Source organism: Dermochelys coriacea, chromosome 1 (assembly GCF_009764565.3).
Source record: "Dermochelys coriacea isolate rDerCor1 chromosome 1, rDerCor1.pri.v4, whole genome shotgun sequence".
Lineage (NCBI taxonomy): Eukaryota > Metazoa > Chordata > Testudines > Dermochelyidae > Dermochelys > Dermochelys coriacea.
The window spans coordinates 229611287-229632217 of NC_050068.2; the positions used below are offsets into that span (position 1 = coordinate 229611287).

Genomic DNA, 20931 nt, shown 5'->3' on the forward strand with positions numbered 1-20931 from the left:
ACAATTTTTAAAATGCTTTAGAGAGTTAAAACATGTTATTTAAACTATTTTTCATTTTTCTCTCTCTCGTAAACCAGATACCTTAGTTACCATGAGTCCAGCTGCACAGGGAACAGAAGGAGCTGTAATAACCTGTAACAGTGACTCAAAATAGATTTTCTGTTGCCTAAAAATATCATGGCCCTTCCAGGACTAGAAGCAAATGTAGTGTCCCCCCCTAGGAAGCTGGCAATTTCGTCTTCGTGATCTTGCAGGTCTGTGAGATTATAAACAGAGAAAAACAGGCACTTGTGCAGGATTGAATCTCACCTGCCCTGGTCCTCAGGTGGAGTAATTTTGGGGGTGAAATTCCACAGATGGGCTGAGAAGGAAAAAATATTTTGCTGGCAGATTTATTTAGTTGCTCGTGGCTGTTTGAAGCTACTGAAGGTTTGGGTATGTTAGAATGACTTCAAAGGAGTTGGGTTAGTGTGCAGTGAGTGGGCAGTGGTGGTGCAGTTGAAGATGGGTCACTAATACATTTCTGTGGCACTGTCTGCAGCAATGCAGAACCTGTGTTCCTTCTCACGCAGGGTATGTCAGAATATGTCCAGACTGGACCTGGAAGGTGTAATTTCCAGCTCAGGTAAACATACCGGTGCTAGTTCCAATAGAGCTAGCATGCTGCTAAAAATAGAACTGTAGCTGTTGCAGCAGGAGCAACTAGACAGGCTAGCCTCCCTGAATACAATCCCTTCTGAAACCCCCTAAGTATGTATTCAAGGCAGGTAGCCCTTCCCAACACTTGCACTGCCACAGCTCTACTTCTATTTTTAGCATGCTAGCTCAATCCCAGCTATTATGACTCTGTCAACCCGAGATGGAACCTACACCTTCCAGTGCCAGTCTAGACATACCTTCAGACAGGCAAGGTGAAGACGAGTTACAGCTCTCCTGGACTCCATCCTCTGCTTCTCCAGTTTGATACCATCCTCATTCATAGCAACACTCAGGAACCAGAGAAGGCTAAAGTAAAAGCAAAAAACAACGATAACAGAAAGTTCCACCTCAACTGAGCCTTCTGCACAAGAGCTTACCGCAGGGGCCTGGAGTTTTTTGCTTTTTTTTTTTGTTTTTGCTTTCACTGGGAGAAACCACTGTACCATGGGGCAAAGCAGGAGCTGAGGCAATTTCTGTAAATCAGATGGACATTTACTAATACTGTATTCAGCTATCGAAATATGTAATGTGTGAAGCCTAAAGAATGTGATAGGATTTTTTTAAAACAATGTATTATATATGATAAATAAATAAGACAACTCCATTGGTCCAGGTTTCAGAGTAGCAGCCGTGTTAGTCTGTATTCGCAAAAAAGAAAAGGAGTACTTGTGGCACCTTAGAGACTAACAAATTTATTTAAGCATAAGCTTTCGTGAGCTACACTGAAGTGAGCTGTAAGTCATGAAAGCTTATGCTCAAATAAATTTGTTAGTCTCTAAGGTGCCACAAGTACTCCTTTTCTTTTTTTCTCCATTGGTCCAGTATGTTTAATACCATAGAAAAAGATATTCAAGTCACAGATTGCTTTACTCTGATTTAATTATTTCAGATCCCAGATTGAATGGACCAGGAGCTACATTATATTGCAGACCAAACCACCGAGTAAATAGTACTAAATTTCACTACATGACTGCTGAAGAATGTCTAAGACAATTTAATGATAAGCTGATGGAAGGATATGGGGTAAGTAAATGCAACTGTTGATTGCTTTTGACAATATAGCTAGTTATGTTAAAATATTTGTTAAAAGGTATTTTTAAGTGGAATTGTCAGAAAAGTGACTCTATAAAAATGATATTGGGGTTCAATGTTTATTCTCTTTCAGTGACTTCCAGAGCAAACATACTCAGTTTACAATTCAAAAGCTGATTTTTTTTAATTGTTATCCCTGCAAACTCTTCCTGGGATCTGAAACTCAAAATATTTTTTCCAGTTCTTTTATTATCACTAGTAGTAAAGACTGTACAACCAGAATCAGAACTGACATGTTGATGGTCCACAAAGAACAAAGTCCAGATGAATCTTCCATATCTATATTGATTTAGCACTGCTACAAATAAAAAACCTTTTTGTTGGGAAAATAAAAGCAGTTTTTTACATACCCTCTTTTTCAGCTATAGCCACAGTTTAAGAAAATATTTATTTACAAATTACAAATATTTATTTGTAAAGTGCCCCTGTGGGATAGGAGCCCACCATGTCCCACCATGATTGGCTGGTGCACTGACCAATGGCAACACAGCATTGTATCTTCTTGTTAGGACTTGATGCAATCAAGAGCTGGCTGCTGCCATGATAGGAATGTAGGGCTATTCTCATGGCCAGCCACTGAATATAGACAAGGTATTGTAACAACAGCTCAGAACTACTGGGCCAAATCAGATTTTCTGCTGATGTGTATATAGGCAAAAAAACAATAGAGCTGTGCTCATTTACACCAGCCTAGTGTCTGTCCAACCGTCATGGTATTATTGCGGTAAGAATTACTTCCTTTTCTACATTTACTTTTTAATTGTTAAATAATTATCATTAAAATATATCAGTTGAAATCCTAACATGGACATGTATAGAATAAGAGAAATTATCATTTTTTTTAGCATTTGCAAAACAAAAGAATATTTAATCATTATCCTTTGGCTGAATTCAGTTCTATCTATGTTCCTGGCATGACTAATACACCAATAAACACACCAATATTCAGAGATCCTGTGTTTAGACCCACTAAAGCGCCCCGTGGCAAAGTTGGCCATTCTATAATAAATTATTTCTGAAAACGTATCACTTCTAAATTCACTCTGATTTTTTTTCCACATTTTAACGGAGGGAAACCGTTCTGGAGGGACATTCATTTTTGAAAGGTCTCTTCTCATAATGGTTTCATCTAAGTATGTGACAAAAAAAATAGAAATAAGGTGTTTTTTCATTATAGAGTTTGATGGGAGCCAGGATGCAATTGGCCATATGTGTAGAGGGCTTGCAGAGTGGCTGCCAAGTGGTTTTGCATCAGTTCAGTACTTGTTTGTAACGAGGGGCGATAAGACTTCAGTTCATTTAGGGGCAATGATAGAATTTTTTACATTAGCTTTATATGTGAAGTAGGTTGACAATGTATAGTCTAGTAAGGAGGTGTTATAGGTGTTGTATACCATCAAACTGCCTTGCCATATTTTGCCTGCGGTCAAAATAAATCCATAATGAATTCAGTGTTTGTATTTTGAAATGTGTAACTAATGTGTTTTATCTGAAAGTTCAAGCATTGACATTCAGTTAAATATTCTTTGTTAGGACACCTACTCTGCCTTCCATAAAACAGATAGTAACCGTGATGGCATCATCAACATGCTTGATTTTCGACGCCTCCTGGAGAGCTTTGTGTTCATCCTTAGAGATGAGGAGTACTCACGCCTACTTGGTATATTGGGCATGAACCTGACCTCTACATTAAATTACCAGGAATTCCTTCAACTGTTCCAGACCCAAGAAACAAAAGAGGCACATCCTTGGCTGAATCCATCTCAAAAGTAAGAAGGACAGCAATGTTATAGTATCTATACTGATCGTATACATTTATAGAATTTAAAATAATAGAAATGTAGGGCTGGAAGGGATCTTAAGATCCCCTCTCTAGTTTTCCCTATGTGCTGAGGCAGGGCCAAACATACCTAGACCATCCCTGACAGGCATTTAAGTAACCTTTTCTTTAAAACAGTTTGTTTAGTGTTTGTCTAACCTGTTCTTAAAAATAATGGGGATTTCACAATCTCCCTTGGGAACCTATTCTAATTCTTAAATATCCATATAGTTAGAAAGTTTTTCCTAATATCTAACCTAAATGTCCTTTGCTGCAGATTAAGTTAATTATTTCTTGTCCGACTTTCAGTAAGAATGGAGAATAGCTGGTCACTGTCCTCTTTATAACAGCTCTTAACATATTTTCAGTCTGTTATCTGGTTCCCCCCATTAAAGTCGTCTTTTCTCAAAACGAAATATACCCATTTTTTTAACCTGTCCTCATAGGTCAGGTTTTCTAAAACTTTATCATTTTGGTTGCTGTCCTTTGGATTTTCTCCAATTTGTCTATATGTTTTTGAAAGTGTGGCACCCAAAACTGGACCCTTATTGGAGAGAAGGTGAAAATACGTTGAAACTTTCCAGTTAACTCTTTATATCATTTAATTGGTCAGTAGTTTCGCATAATGGAAATCCAGTTACCAGTGATATGCAGTAGAACGTTATATAAGTCTGTCTCTCTAAAGCAGAGGTGGGCAAACTATGGCCCGTGGACCATATCCAGCCCATGGGACCATCCTGCCCGGCCCCTGAGTTCCCAGCCGGGGAGGCTCGCCCCCAGCCCTTCCCCTGCTGTCCGCCCTCCCCCATAGGTATGTTGCCATGCGGGCAGCGTGGCTTGCGCCCACCCACCTCCCAGGCTTTCCAATAAGTCAGTCCTGCCGCTCTGAGCAGCATGGTAAGGGGGCGGGGGGTGTTGGATAAGGGGCAGAAGGTTCCAGGGGGCAGACGGGACAGGGAGTGGTTGGATGGGGCAGAGGTTCTGTGTGGGGGGGTGGCGGTCAGGGGACAGGGAGCAGTGGGGGTTGGATGGGGGTGGGGTTCTGGGGGGCGGTTAGAGGTGGGAGGTCCTGGGAGGGAGCAGTTGGGGGACAAGAAGTGGGGGGCATTGGATGGGTCAGGGGTTATGAGGGGGGCAGTGAGGGGGCAGGAAGTGGGAGGGGAGGATAGGGGGTGGGGTCCAGGCTGTTTGGGGGGGCACAGCCTTCCCTACCTGGCCCTCCATACAGTTTCTCAACCGCCAAAAAGTTTGCCCACCCCTGTTCTAAAGCTACCAACTTTGTAGATTCAGTAGGTTCGGATCTAAATTACTGAGGTAAATCAGGAATACCTTTATTGGAGTCACTCCAGGTCTTGTGATATGTGACTAAATTGTTTTTGTTTCTAAGATAGTTAACATTTCCTTCTAGCTGGATAAATGATCTGTGTTTGCTATTAAGTCTGCAGGCAAGTTGAACAACATTGATCTGAAAATAAACAGGGAATTACAAAATTTAAGATGTCTTCCCTAACTTGCCGCTGGGGAAATAAGGCAGTATTTAAAGAATTAAGTTTACACAGATGTGAAATAACAGTCTTTAAGGGTTTCTTAGAAACTAAAACAAAAAATACCTCCACAAACTTGTGAGAGATTAAAGATTCCATTAAATGTAGAACACTGTTAGTTATTATTTTATTTTTCTTTCTGAGACCAAAACAGACAATACCGGATGCAGAACTAGCTTGTGATCAGGCTCATTACTATCTTGTTATCAAAGCACAGACCAGATGGCATGACCTAGCAAGGGTAAGAAAAAGATTTTCATTAAATAAATAAGCTGCACTAATGGATTTTAGAACATTATGCAGTGTCGATCTTCAGATTATATAAATATTCAAAAAAGGCATTTGTAAATAGCTCGTTAATGATAAAAACTTATATGTATAAAACTAAAGTGCTGGAGCATTTGATTTTTAAAATTTTAATTATTTAGTGGTTGCTATTAGAATTATTTCTAAAATTTTCTTTATATTACTATTGTTATTTCTTATTCTTTATTATTAAATATGTGTATTGTAATAGTATCAAGAGGCCCCAATGATGGATCATGGGATCCGTTGTGCTAGGCACTGTACATGCACACAGAAAATTGCACTCACAATACAGTCCTTATTAAGGCAATTAGTCTGTGCCAAAATACCAATAATTATATAGAGAAACTTATAAACAATCTTAATAAAAACTAAATAATTAAAATTTCATGTATCTGAACCAATTATTGTATACTCTGAGGATAGTGAAGGGCAGATAGTCATGGATTGAGAAAAGGATGAATGGGGAGAATAAACTTAGTTATTTCATTACATTGTTATAAAATTTCAGTAAATGAGTCCATACTGCTGCTACTTAAAATTTGCAAGATGAGCATGCACAGCTGCAACTAAAGAATGCTTTATATTAGTTTATGGTACAACAAGCTGGAGCCAGCATCTGCAGAACTGGACACCTCAGTGTGGATTTTCAGTCTGTACTTTCCACCTCTATGCATCAAGGTTCGTGCATATCCACACCTGTATGCACACTTTTAATGCTCAAACCTCAGTTTACACAGGTGATAGAAGTTTCATATGCAAAACACATTGCCAGCACACATATGTATTACTTCACCAAGAGATCCATACACACAGTGAAGGCTGATAATCAGGCCCAAAAACTCATTAAAAATGGAATTCATCTTCATATGTTTTTTCATTCTTCCCTAATTCCTATAATTCCTGATGCGTATGAAGAGATCAAGCATTTTGTAAAGCCTGTTGGCTCTTGTTATTAAAAGTTTCTTAAATTCTAGACTTTCCGTGAGTTTGATAGCGAAGGCAATAGAATTGTGCAGCCAGAGGATTTGAGAGCGGTCTTGTTCAGATTTGCCATTCCAATCACCCCAAAAGAATTTGAAAAGCTTTGGGCAAGGTAAGATGGCTCTAAATATTAGTTCTTTAGCAACAACGTATCTATTTAACCTGACAAAGGAATCTTATCGAGGACAGTGAATTACAATTGTTTACTTTCTAAGGGAGACTTATTTTATTATAAAAAGAAAAGGAGTACTTGTGGCACTTTAGAGACTAACAAATTTATTTGAGCAAAAGCTTTTGTGAGCTACAGCTGTAGCTCATGAAAGCTTATGTTCAAATAAATTTGTTAGTCTCTAAGGTGCCACAAGTACTCCTTTTCTTTTTGCGAATACAGACTAACACAGCTGCTACTCTGAAACCTTATTTTATTATGTTGATATCAGCTCATCATGATGCCATGTTTCAAAATACGGCCTTTTATCACACTAAGATCACTAACAAAATAAGGTAAATGCCTAATCAGTTCTCAATGAAGTCAGTGAGTCTAACTTCTATTGTGTTTAATGGTATTGCCTGCCCCCTTTAATTTGAGCTACCCTTTCATCTCTGATGATGACTTGGATTGCAAGTGAAGTAATTTTGGTTTTCTGCTAGGACCTTATTTATATACAACTGACTGCCCATCAGTTCTTCTTAGTTGGCAGTCAGTTGCAGGGAGGTTTAGGACTGGAACAGCAGGAGTGTGTCAGGTCAGACTGGAGGTGCACTGGCAGAGCTCTTTGAAGGAAGCTTGTCTATACTATAGGTGTATCTGAAGTCAATGCTATCTGCTGCTTTTTTTCATGAGACTAAATTCACTCACAAAATTTTCAACTGAAATAAAAATGATTCACTGGAAAGAAATATGATATATAGCAAACACATAACAAAGAAAAGTAAGATTGTTTCATGCTGTGTAAAAATTGTGAGTAATACCATGATACATTTTTATAGACAAGTAATTTGTTGTGAAGGGGGGAAAAACATTAGCCCTATTTCAGCTGAGAGTAGTAGTACTGTAAATTGTGTCTGAAACAGGAGAAGAATGTCAGATGCATGTGACATTGTATAAAATCCACCTTCATTATAAGTATTTAAAAACACAGACTCTCTATGGTATAAGGCTCAGGTGTATAGTGTCTTGGTTTCAAACTGCATTAACTATATGGTTTATTTCCTAGCACTGATTCATCTCTGAACTATTTTCTACTTCATTACATTTTACTTTCTATTCTTATTCCTTATGGATGTCATGTCACACTACAATATGTCCCTTCCATTCAGTCATCTGCTACACAACTTAATTCCCAACCACCACACATTTATAGGATATAAAATCTTTTATTTACCTTCTGTGACTGTATGTAGAATAAAGGAATTGGAATAACAACTAAGCCTAAATTAGGCTATTCCCTGCATGGGTGCACTCGAGAAAGAAGGGGTTGCACAGAGCACACCTACAGCAAGGTCTCAATCTAAAAAGGCATAAACAGTTTTAATACAGTTAGGCCCAGATTTTTAAGAGTGGCTTCTAATTTTGAGTACCTCTATTCTGAGTGCCCAGCTTGACATTTAGGGCCTGATTTTAGAAGTGTCACAACTCCTATTGAAATCAGTGGACAGCACCTCTTGAAAGTCAGCCTTTCTGTATCTCAAGTCAGGCACCTAAAAATAAGGCACGATGAGGTAGAGAATATTTCAGTCAACTTTTTCCTTAGGGCAGAATTTTCAAAAGTGCCTAAGGGTATGTCTACACTGGAAAAAAAGCCCTGCAGCAGTGAGTCTCTGAGCCAGGGTCAACTGACTCACACTTATGGGGCTTGTGCTGCAGGGCTAAAAATAGCAGTGTAAACATTCTCATCTCTTGGGCTGGAGACTGGGTTCTTAAGCACACCCCACTTTCTGGATTTCACAACCCAGGCTCTAGCCTGAATGGGATTGTCTGCACTGCCATTTTCAGTGCTGTAGTGTAAGCCCGAGGCAGTTGACCCAGGCTCTGAGACTCACTGTTGTGGGAGATTTTTTGCAGTGTGTATATGTACCCCAAGTCCCATTGAAAGTCATTCTTACACGCTTTTGGCATGTCATCTATAAGGGCTGAAAGTCAATGAGACTTTAGCGGCTAAGTGACTTAGGCATTTTGAAAAATTTATGGTAATGCCTTGCAGTGATGAATATATGAATATTTCATTTTAAAAGAAGATTTCTTTTAAAAGGTATGATACAGTTGCAAAAGGCTACCTTACTCATCAAGAATTTCTACAGAAATTGGGGTTAGAGTTTGGACCCGCTCACACTGGACTAAGCAGACATATTATGGAAGACAATTATGCAAGTTTAATGGAGCATTACAGTAATCAGCAAAAGAAGCATTTGGAGATGGAAGAGCAGAAGAAACAGCAAACTAAAGCCCTAAATGTCAGTGAGATTAAAAAGCAGATCAAGTAAGTTATTTATCAGTGAAGTAAATAACTTTCATGCTGTGTTTATTGTTTCTGTGGTAAAACGTAATGCTAAGCATACATATATGTATTTACAAACCTTCTCTGAAGATAAATCCTACTAGATACTGGGCCACATTTATACCCAGTGGAACTCAATTGATTTCAGTGGGGATAAGTTTGACTCATTGAGTTGTTTGAGGTAATTCTAAAATATTCTCCCTGGCAGTATGTCATTCATTTTGTAGCGTTTATGGCCTCAATCCTGGGCTGTGTCAGGACTACGGTTGACATAAACTGGGGGAGAAGAGCAAAGGTAGTTTTAAGCCAAGCCTCCTTTGCAGTGCTCTGATCCTAGACCTCTAGGCCTGTCCCAATAAAAATTAGAGCCGTCACAGGGCTGATTTAATGTACACTCAGCTGTTTCTGACCCAAAGGGGCATTTCTGGTAGCTAGGATCAGTGGGGCATGAGGACATCTTAGTCACAAACCCTTCCTGATTACCTTGCCCAGTGCATGGAGGTGGGTAGAAAGCATAAGAGCTGCTATGCTACTGGGAATCCTCCACCAGACTCGTCACCACTAGCAATTTTAAAATCAAGATTAGATGTTTTCCTAGAAGATCTGCTTTAGCAATTATTCTAGGGATGTTCTATGGCCTTTGTTACACAGGACGATGATCACATTCGTCCTTTCTGGCGTTGGTATCTATACATTTGTTAAAATAAAATTATGGCAGGGTTGTGTCTCTGGAGCAGCCACACAAAACTGCCCTAGCAGGGTCCAAAATCTGGTCCTATATAAGAGAAGCAAATAACAAACATCTTGTCTCTAAACTGGTGGAGTCCCCACCTAATTTCAAACAAACTCTACATCCTCAGAGATAAGACATCTGTCCTGGGAAATCTGACTGACAAACAAAAAGGTAAAGCAAATGAATGCCATCTTCCCTGGTTTGACTGCTCGGAGGATTCCCTTACTGCCAACTAAGTCTTTTCCTCTGGGCTGCTGCTCCTAAGGCTCTGGACACACTACAGCTTACATCGGTATAAGTTATGTCGCTCAGGGGTGTAAATAAGCCACTCTCCGAACGATGTAAGTTACACTGACCTCAGCGCCGGTGTGGACAGTGCTACATTGGCAGGAGAGTTACCGCTGCTTGCAGGGGCTGGAGTAATTAAGTGATGGGAGAGTTCTCTTCCGTCAGCTTAGAGCGTCTGCACTAGTAGTGCTACAGCGGTGCAGCTGCATCAGTGCACTGTGCTGCTGCAAGCTTTTTAGGTAGCCATAGCCTAAGCTTCCTTTATTGCCACTGAAGTCTTAGCCGGGCTCCTCCTTTCAGGACAAGACCATCTCAGGTTTTAGCTCTCTCTACTAGAGGAGGCTATTCCCATCTCCCTTGGACTCAGAGGAGAATCTGATGATCCCCATTTGCCCCAATGAGTCTGAAGTAATTAACCTGCAGCTCCCTGTAGAGTTCCAGTACTGTTAAAAAGTGAGGCAACAGGAGAATTCTGTTGCCCTCTTACAGTTCCAGAAGGGTATTGATTGCCTTGGCTACTCGGATCACAGCAGCCCCCACGGTAGATTTGCACACTCCGAATTGATTCCTGACTGACTGGTAGCAGTCAGGCATTGCAAGCTTGCACAGGGCTATTGCCACTCACTTCTCAACTGTCAGGGCAGATCTCATCTTCGTATTCCTGCACTTCAGGGTGGGGGAAAGCAACTCACAAAGTTTCATGAAAGAGGCCTTATGCATATGAAAGTTTCGCAGCCACTGGGAATCATCCCATACTGCAACACAATGTGGTCCCACCAGTCTCTGCTTGTTTGCCGTGCCCAGAATCGGTGTTCCACTGTATCAACCTGCCCCAATGCCGCCATGATATCCCAATTGCCACATCTCATACTTTCAGGAACGTCTGTGTCCGTGTCCATGTCCTCCCCACAATCTTCCTCATGCTGGCGGATCCTAGCTAGGTTCTGCACATACTGCAGGATAATGCATGAGATGTTGACAATGTTCACAAAAGCAATGCGCAGCTGACCAGTCTCCATGCTTGCCGTGCTATGGCGTCTGCATGGATAACCCAGGAAAAAAGGTGCAAAACGATTGTTTGCCATTGCTTTCAAGGAGGAAGTAAGGGAGTATGGGAAGACTGACGATATGTACCCAAAACCAGCTGCGACAATGTTTTTGCCCCATCAGGCATTGGGAGCTTAACCCAGAATTCCAGTGGGCAGCGGGGACTGTGAGATAGCTACCCACAGTGCACCACTCCGTGAGTCGATGCTAGCCACGGTATTGAGGACACACTCTGCCGACCTAATGTGCTTAGTGATGACACACACAGTCAACAGTATAAAATCGCTTACTAAAGATCGACTTCTATAAAATCAACCTAATTTCGTAGCGTAGACATGCCCTTAGAGTCCACTCCCCATGCTGCAGTGACTCTTTAATTATTCATACACAGTGGAACGGCTTCAACAGGAGAGACTGAGGGCTATATCCTATAGCCTTGTGGTTAGTGCTGGGAACCCCTGTTTAAATCCTTTCTCTTTTTAGGCAGAGGATGGATTGAACCTGGGTCTCCCACATCCTGTGTGAATGCTCTAACCATCGAGATCAAAGTTGTAAGGTGGGGACCACTTCATCCTCAAGCCAGATTTTCTGATCTGGCGGGCAGCCTCTGAGCACACCTATTTGTTTGGTCCCACAGATGCTCCTCTGGTTATCTCATCTATTTCCCCCCAATTCATGGATTGCTGTGGAGCTTACGCAGGAGATAGGCATCCAGATGCCTAGCGTGAGGCAACAGTATGCACTTCTAGAGGCAGAAACATAGCCTCCTGGAGAACCTTTACTGCAAACTTTTAGGTGCTGCGCGAGTTTAGCTGTCCATTGGGTTAGGCAGCAGCCAAACACCAGTTTGGGGGGTTGCAGTGGTGCCTAAAACTAAATCTGGAGTTTTGGCAGCTAAATATCTTCATGGATCTGGGTCCAGATGCTTCAGAGGAAGATGTTAGTGGCCCCTCCCTCATAAGATTTTATCCCAATCTCTAATAGTTAGAGATTGGCTTAAGACCTGAAGCATGAGGTGTAATATCCCTTCTACAATTTTTGTTATTAATTATTATAACTCTGGATATTCTTGATACCCATATAAATGTCCAGTCGCTTTTTGAATCTTATGTTCTTGGCCTCAGTGACTCCCTGTGTGCAATGAATTCCACAGTTCAATCACAAGCAGTGTGAAAAAGTGTTTCCTTTTATCAGCCTTGAATTTCACACCTGTTAATTTCATTGACCATGACCTTATTCGCTGTCTCTTTCCTTGCCCGCTTCCTGACTGCCGGGAGTTGACTCCAGTAGCAATTCCAGTCTGTTTGCTCTGCACACCCACTGGTCCTTCACATTCAGTTTGCTCTGTCTGAAAGCAAGCAGTGCAAGAGGAGTTGAACCCAGACCCTTGGACTCCTCAAGTTTTACACAGGAAGGCTGTAAGTGTCTTTTGAGACAGAGGTTGGAGTCATTGCTTTAAGAATGAAGTCCACTGTGTGCATAGACACAATGGAAGGCAGTGATCCAGCAGAACCACCAATGTTTCCCTTCATGAGAGGGTCATGGGCAGCAGAGCTGGGTACCATTTCCATTCCACCATGTTGGTCAGCATAAAGTAGCAGTTTTAGTGCCCTGTGATTAGACACAGTAAAACTGTGACTCTGAGCATCTTATCATTCCAAATATAAGGCTGGATATATAATTTTTTTGGTTTTGTTTTAACTCACAGGAACAAATACCCCAAATTAGAAACAGACATTGAGCAGCAGCTCTCCAGCTCTTCAAGAGAAATACAAAACATTTGCAAGACAAGATTATTTTTTGGCAGCATAGCTCTATCCATAGTTTAAATCCTCATTTACTCAGTGCACATATTTACTGCTGCAAGTGGAATAATTACTGCTTGGAAACCATTACTCAGTCCAAGAAATGATGAATGCCTTAATTTTCTAAAAATATGAATCTCAAAAGCTGTTTTGATTTTACATCTTCCTTTACTTTCATTTTGAAGGTTTAAGTGCAAGATAATAGTGGTGATGAAGAGCTATCATTTAGCAGCATGGGTCGGAACGTAACATACCCCAGTGAAGGATTCCAAAATAATGATGCTGTTGATAGATTAAGGGCCTCATGGTGCCTTTAAAGCACAGCCTTTCCTTGTGGGCAGTGTGGAGCCGCACTGTCTCATGGGGAGGGATTCCTCACTGAGCACCTTGGTGCTCTTGAGGGTGTGTAGGCCATATTAGCAGGTGGCAACAGCCTAAAGGATTCCCTGATGCACCTGTCTTGCTTTGAAGACCAGTATGGAGAAATAGCCCATGCCCCCACCTCCTTCATCCAGCCTGCAGTTGTGGCTGGCCCTTAACATATGTCAAGCAAGGGGGGAAAGGCTCCTTGTGCTCTCCTTCCATGCACCTTTGTAAGAGCCCGTCACATTCTGATCCTACATGCCTGATCCGAGTTTCATAATCTATATCTACATAATTCTCATTTATTTTAAACCTTGCATTAATCTTTAGTGACTCCTCCAGCCAGCTGAGTTGCAGTGATAGGTTGTGGAGGCAGCAGTAAAGTATGGACAGGTTGGTGTTAAACTAAGAATAAAGGGAAAGCAAGGGGTGATGCCTGAGGCTCCAAAAGGTGTTCAAAAGATCTCCAACTTCTCTGGGATAAAAATGACAAAATAAATGGGGGTTGGAGAAAAGAGTCTTGGGTCTGAATTAATTAATCTGTGAAGAAACAGATGTTTTAAATACCTGATAACAACTCTAATGGATTCATCCAAAGCCCATTGAAATCACTGGGAGTTTTTCCATTGACTTCAGTCAGTTTTGGATCTGGCCCTAAAATAGTATAGTTCTTGCTCTGATATAATAATTTCAATTAAACAGCAAGACTTTCTGTTCTTCTTAAAGTTTTATCAGCCCAATATTGCAGAGGGTAATTTGTTGGAAGTCAATTGTCATAACAGCTATATTAAACATTGTATATCTTCTTTAGGGCCAAGTTTTCAAAGAGGGATCTAGATTTTGAATCTTAAATGGTCAAAAGCAGGTAGCTAAACCTTCTAACTAATTGTTTTACAAATCCAAATGTAATTTGTACACATATATCTGGGTGGCTTATCTCTGCAATTGCTTGAGAAAATTTAAAAGTGGTTTTGGAAAATTAGACATCCTAATAATTTTTTGTTTCACTCTTTGGACAAATGATACCAAGTTAACAAATGCAAGTAAACTGAGATTCTTGCTCTGCCTTTTATTTTTGTATATTTGTATTTATCTTTTTCTAATATTTAACAGGAGAACTAAAACAAACATCTGCTCTCTTTCAGGGATAAATTTAGGGACTACTTCCAAGACTTCAACAAGGCCTTTTATAAACTGGATAAAAATAAAGATGGCTATATAACAGTAGATGACCTGTGTAGGATGCTGCAAGAATTCAACTATTATCTTGATGATGAACAGTTCAACAATCTTCTAAACAGGTTTTTATGATTATATCATAGGTCTCTCTTTTGTCCCAAGCTAATAAAGGACTTAAGTATGCGCTTTACTTTAAGAAAATAAGTAGTCTTATTAAAACCCATGCAATTACACACATGCTTAAAGGTGCCCATGTGCTGAAGTGCTATGCTCGATCAGGGCTGGTTCTGAGGATAAGTAAGATGGAAATTGCTTTTTAAATAAAATTAAAAACAGATTAATTTACTCTGTCTTCCTCATAAAATTAGTGTTGTAAAAACTTAAATGCTTTTGAAATCAAGATGATTATTTGAGGAAATTAAGCAGATCTGAAAATAGGTCAGTTTTTTTAATGTATTTTAAAATTTTTATTTAAACTATTAGTTTTACTTAATTAAACAAAAAAGAATGCGGGGGGAACCCTGCAAAAGCAGAAATTGAATTATATCAGGCTAAAAAGTATTAATTTTCAAATGCTACTGCTATGCAAAGGCATACATTCTGTGTTGTGTCTTAATATTATCAAGTAATTTCAAGAAATAGAATCTCTTTTTATAAGGTCTATAGAACACACAGGACCTAATCTTGTAGAAAGTAGCCATAGCTTTCTGCACTTCACAAGCCCCAGAAGTGACATCCCTATGTGGCACTGGGTTATGTTCTCATAACACTGTTAGACCAGACTCTTTAAAAAGAAATTACAAAATCTTTTCTCAGTTCACCTTTTGTTGAGTGATCAACTTTTTATGAATGAAAACCCTAATAAGAATCTTCTGCTTGTTTCTTCTTCAAAGACCTCTTGATGATAAACACCTCCATTCATTGTAATTTTGTGCAGATTATTCCTTTCTAGATCGAAAATAGACTTTTCTAAATAATACTGAGTAGATTAGCATTTGTATTTGGTTTTATTACTAAAATTTTAATACCAACTTAGCAATTTATTTCTCTGCTGAAATGGTGTTGATTATTTCCCTTTCCACGGTGTCTCCAGTATTGGAGCCAACTTGACATTGGTAATCTGTGCGAGTGCTGTGCAGCTGCAAGACACAAAATCAGGACTCTTGAATGTATTTTTCTTAGTAACGGATATTGGGTCTATGGTTAATTTCTGTTCCAGCCTCTTTTTATAAAGCTTCCTTTTTGTTTAACTGGCTCTCCTCATTAATTAGACATTCTAGTAAGTGGATATTCTGGTGATGGGTGGCATAGGCAGTGGTTCTCAGTGATTTACTGTGAAAAAAGATGACAAAAGTACATTACAGTAATTCACTTTCACATACAGAATATAAGATTTGCCATGCTGGGTCAGACCACAGGACAATCCACTCTGGCACTGGCAAGTTCTTGATGCTTCAGAGCACATTTTAGCATCATATCCTTAGCCAAGTGTGCAATGCTGAATGCAGGATAGAAAAAGTCCTCCCTGGCCCCTGTGGTATGAGATTTGCTTACCTCTATCAAAGCATGCATTCAGTGTCTAAAAATGTGATTACTGGTTATAAAATTATCTAGGCCTATTAAAATTCCATGTACAGTCTCTGAGCCAGATCCTGATCTCAATTACCCCAGTATAAATCTGGAATAATTCCAATGGAGCCAATGGATTGCAGCAGGTTAAATGGTCAGAGTCTCTCTGACTGACTTTTGATGGTAATTCCATAAGCTGACTATGCTGAATTTCCACTGGGGTAGCTGTGAGCAGAATCTGCCCTTTGATGCTATGGTTTGCTATGGTAATGAATTCCACAGGTTGACCACACAAGCCTGAAGTCTTTTCTCTGATTGTTTTAAATCTACTTTACATCATTTAATTAAATGCTCTTGTCTGATGGGGCAGTGGAATAAATAAATAAATAATAATTTATAATTAATTTCAATTCTCCCATCTCTGACTCTTCTACTGCCTGTACTAACATTCCTTATTTTTGCAGTTTCTCTCCGTATGTAAATCATGACTTAATTGTCATCTTATGTGATGAAACATCCTTGAGTAAAAATGAATTTGGTTTTGTAACAAAGTCCTCTGCAAAAAAAACCCCTCAAAATCATATGTTAGAACTCCTTTTTCCCCAGGCTGATATTTGACACAAAAATGTATTCACTGTTTATACCTGGAGCTATCTATATTTAGATGTGCAGCTCACTGAATTTCTTATATGATGAAGTACAAAACTCCATAGTCTTTGTGATCTACCAGATATTACACTTAGCAAGCAGATATTTAAAAGATGTGAGAGGAGATTTGAGAGACTTCAGGCCTGACTCTCCAGTGTAACCTGACAATGAAAGCTTAGCAGCAAATTCCCCTTGTGGAGGGGAACTCTTCACTGGTTGGAGATGGCATCTGCTGGGTCAGACATATCACCCTTCAACTCAATGGATGTGCCAAGGGAGGAAAGGCATGTATCAGAGGCATAGTGAAGGGGAACTTCATTACACCAGTCCTCCACATCCCCCAGACACCTTATGCCAATGGCTTAAGTTAGAGCAGCCATAATGTTGCTCTCATGGATACCAAAGCCAGGCTGCTGCAGGATCAGGAGCTGTACAATTGTTCCCTGATAGCCTGCCACCCTGTGCCCAGTGGAGCTCAAATGCAGGGGACAGTCGAGCCCTTCAGTTATAAACTCAAGAAAAGCTTTGTATGGAAATTGATTTAGTTTCCTACCATGTGATGAAGAGAAGATAGTTTATCCACTGGTTATAGCAGGAGACCTGGACTCAGAACTCTGGGTTCCATCTGCAGCTGGCACACTCTGATTTTGGGGAAGTCACTTAGGATATGTCTATACAGCAGCTGGCAGCAAGCTAGCATACTAAAAGCAGCAGTATGGACTTTACGGCTTGGGAAGTGGTTGAGGCTCTCAAGCCCACCTGACCCCCATGTCTGAGTTTGGGTGGCTATCCCGAGTCTTTGCTAGAGGCTCAGTGCCCACAGTGCTATCTTTAGTGCCCCAGCTTGAGCTGAAATAGCACAAATCTGTGTACATAGACTGGGAGGCTCCCTCCCACCAGCAGTGTAGACATACCTTAGGCCTTGATTTTCAGAGATGCTGAGCAGCCACAACTCTCACGGAAACCCATAGGAACTGCAGGGACTCAGCACTTTTAAAAGTCAGTCCAGTAATCTCTCTTTGCCTTAATTTCCTTATCTGTAATAGCAAAAACTTCCTGGGATATTGTGAAATTCATGTTTACTTTAACAGCACTTTTAGATCCTGGAATGAAAGGCACTATGCAAAGTGCAAAATTGGCGCAGGGACTTTTTTGGTGTGGGTTCATACAGCACCAACCACAATGGAGTCCTGACCCATACCTGGGTCTCCTAGGCACTACCACAATACAAATAATAATAATTATTTAGTAGCAATTGTAGTAGCAGATATACTTTTTTACAAAATGTTGATATAATATTCTGCTTTTTCTCTTAGCTTAGGAATCAATATTCATGACAGCAAGCTCTCTTATTTTGATTTCCTGAGAGCGATTGATGATGGCAGAGCATCTAAATACCAGCAGAGACAAAAGCATGCTGCACCACCTGCAAGCTTTGCAATGCTCAGCTTAGAAAAGACCCTAATTAAGATAAAAGAAATAGTTACATCTTCTTATGATTTGTTATACAAGGTAGGTTACATGTGGACATAATATTTCATTTCTTTATGCCTGGCTGGGGGCTAGCCTAGCTGTCTAGCAGCATTTCTGCTGCTAAATAGGGTTCCCCAATCCCAGGCCAGCAAGAGCAGGGATAAGTATAAAAGTAGCATGGTCAGCCCCCACCAGAGAAAGCACTTTCTTTAGCATCTTTCTAGCATTGACCTGTGGTGGTTACATGGCACAGCAATGACAAGTCACTGCAGCATATGGCCGTGTGAGGATAGAAGTTGGTGAGTAAAAGGGGAAAACAGGATCTTAGAGCCCCCACCAAATTAATTAGGTGCATGTAAATTGTATGTTAGACATCTTTGTAGCAAAACTCTTCCAAATAACTGGGAGGAGAGTGCATAGAGCATGGTTTCGAATACATGATGCTGTGGTGGAGCATTTTGGTTTTACCAACATGAGCTGAGATGGGCCATGCTACACTTGAGTTATTCAGGTCATCCCAGGGAAGCAGGATTGAACACTTGACTAAGAATCCAGAAGAGTTCTGCTGACAGCTCTGCTCTTGACTCTCTGTGACGCTTTGGACAAATCACTTAAACTGATTGTGCTTCAATTTCCCCATTTGTAAACTGGGGTTAATCACTACCCACCATTATATAGCATTTTAAAATTCTGTGGAAGAAAAGTGCATACGTTATTGTGTAATTATTATAATTATGCCTGAATCTACCAAAAACCTGCAGCCAAATGGATTCTCTCTCAAAGTTCTTAGTGTCCAATGGGATCATGCTAGAATCAGTCTTAAGCATAGGCAAGAACAATCAGACAGACTTTGGAGGAAACTTGCCTATCCCAACCCACAACCACAGGGCTAATGGACACTGATATGTTGTGAGAAATCATAGAATATCAGGGTTGGAAGGGACCTCAGGAAGTCATCTAGTCCAACCCCCTGCTCAAAACAGGACCAATCCCCAACTAAATCATCCCAGCCAGGGCTTTGTCAAGCCTGACCTTAAAAACCTCAAAGGAAGGAGATTCCACCACCACCCAGCGTAACCCATTCCAGTGCTTCACCACCCTCCTAGTGAAAAAGTTTTCCCTAATATCCAACCTAAACCTCCCCCACTGCAACTTGAGACCATTACTCCTTGTTCTGTCATTTGCTACCACTGAGAACAGTCTAGATCCATCCTCTTTGGAACCCCTGTTCAGGTAGTTGAAAGCAGCTATCAAATCCCTCCTCATTCTTCTCTTCTGCAGGCTAAACAATCCCAGTTCCCTCAGCCTCTCCTCGTATGTCATGTGTTCCAGTCCCCTAATCATTTTTGTTGCCCTCCGCTGTACGCTTTCTAATTTTTCCACATCCTTCTTGTAGTGTGGGGCCCAAAACTGGACACAGTACTCCAGATGAGGCCTCACCAATGTCGAATAGATGGGAACGATCAAGTCCCTCGATCTGCTGGCAATGCCCCTACTTATACAGCCCAAAATGCCGTTAGCCTTCTTGGCAACAAGGGCACACGATTGACTCATATCCCGCTTCTCGTCCACTGTAGCCCTTAGATCCTTTTCTGCAGAATTGCTGCCTAGCCATTTGGTCCCTAGTCTGTAGCGGTGCATGGGATTCTTCTGTCCTAAGTGCAGGACTCTGTAGTTGTCCTTGTTGAACCTCATCAGATTTCTTTTGGCCCAATCTTCTAATTTGTCTAGGTCTCTCTGTATCCTATCCCTACCCTCCAGCGTATCTACCATTCCTCCCACTTTAGTGTTATCTGCAAACTTGCTAAGGGTGCAGTCCACGCCATCCTCCAGATCATTAATGAACATGTTGAACAAAACCGGCCCCAGGACCAAACCTTGGGGCACTCTGCTTGATGCCGGCTGCCATCTAGACATGGAGCCATTGATCACTACCTGTTGAGCCCAACGATCTAGCCAGCTTTCTATCCACCTTATAGTCCATTCATCCAGCCCATACTTCTTTAACTTTATGGCAAGAATACTGTGGGAGACCATATCAAAAGCTTTGCTAAAGTCAAGGAATAACACGTCCACTGCTTTCACCTCATCCACAGAGCCAGTTATCTCGTCATAGAAGGCAATTAGATTAGTCATTCATGACTTGCCCTTGGTGAATCCATACTGACTATTCCTGATCACTTTCCTCTCTTCTAAGTGCTTCAGAATTGATTCCTTGAGGACCTGCTCCATGATTTTTCCAAAAAGAAAAGGAGTACTTGTGGCACCTTAGAGACTAACAAATTTATTTGAGCATAAGCACTTCATCCGATGAAGTGAGCTGTAGTTCACGAAAGCTTATGCTCAAATAAATTTGTTAGTCTCTAAGGTGCCACAAGTACTCCTTTTCTTTTTGTGAATACAGACTAACACGGCTGCTACTCTGAAACATGATTTTTCCAGGGACTGAGGTGAAGCTGACTGGCCTGTAATTCCCCAGATCCTCATTCTTCTCTTTTTTAAAGATGGGCACTACATTAGCCTTTTTCCAGTTGTCCAGGACCTTCCCCGATCGCCATGAGTTTTCAAAGATAATGGTCAATGGCTCTGCAATCACATCCACCAACTCCTTTAGCACTCTCGGATGCAGCGCATCCGGCACCATGGACTGGTGCTCGTCCAGCTTTTCTAAATAGTCCCGAACCACAGAGGGCTAGTTCTTTCTCCACAGAGGGCTGGTCACCTCCTCCCCATGCTGTGCTGCCCAGTGCAGTAGTCTGGGAGCTGACCTTCTTCATGAAGCCAGAGGCAAAAAAAGCATTGAGTACATTCGCTTTTTTCACATCCTCTGTCACTAGGTTGCCTCCCTCATTCAGTAAGGGGCCCACACTTTCCTTGATTTTCT

At 40.8% G+C, this 20931-nt stretch overlaps 1 protein-coding gene across 1 annotated transcript in view; it reads left to right on the plus strand.

Moving 5' to 3' along the window:
- Positions 1 to 20931, plus strand: part of EFCAB6 (EF-hand calcium binding domain 6) — a 162777-nt gene that overhangs the window by 103457 nt on the left and 38389 nt on the right. Inside the window, exons 18-24 of the mRNA XM_043515658.1 lie at positions 1589 to 1722; positions 3325 to 3560; positions 5299 to 5395; positions 6438 to 6556; positions 8697 to 8924; positions 14324 to 14479; positions 17891 to 18086. Of these exons, the coding sequence (XP_043371593.1) occupies positions 1589 to 1722; positions 3325 to 3560; positions 5299 to 5395; positions 6438 to 6556; positions 8697 to 8924; positions 14324 to 14479; positions 17891 to 18086 (1166 nt within the window). The remainder of the gene's footprint in view (positions 1 to 1588; positions 1723 to 3324; positions 3561 to 5298; positions 5396 to 6437; positions 6557 to 8696; positions 8925 to 14323; positions 14480 to 17890; positions 18087 to 20931) is intronic.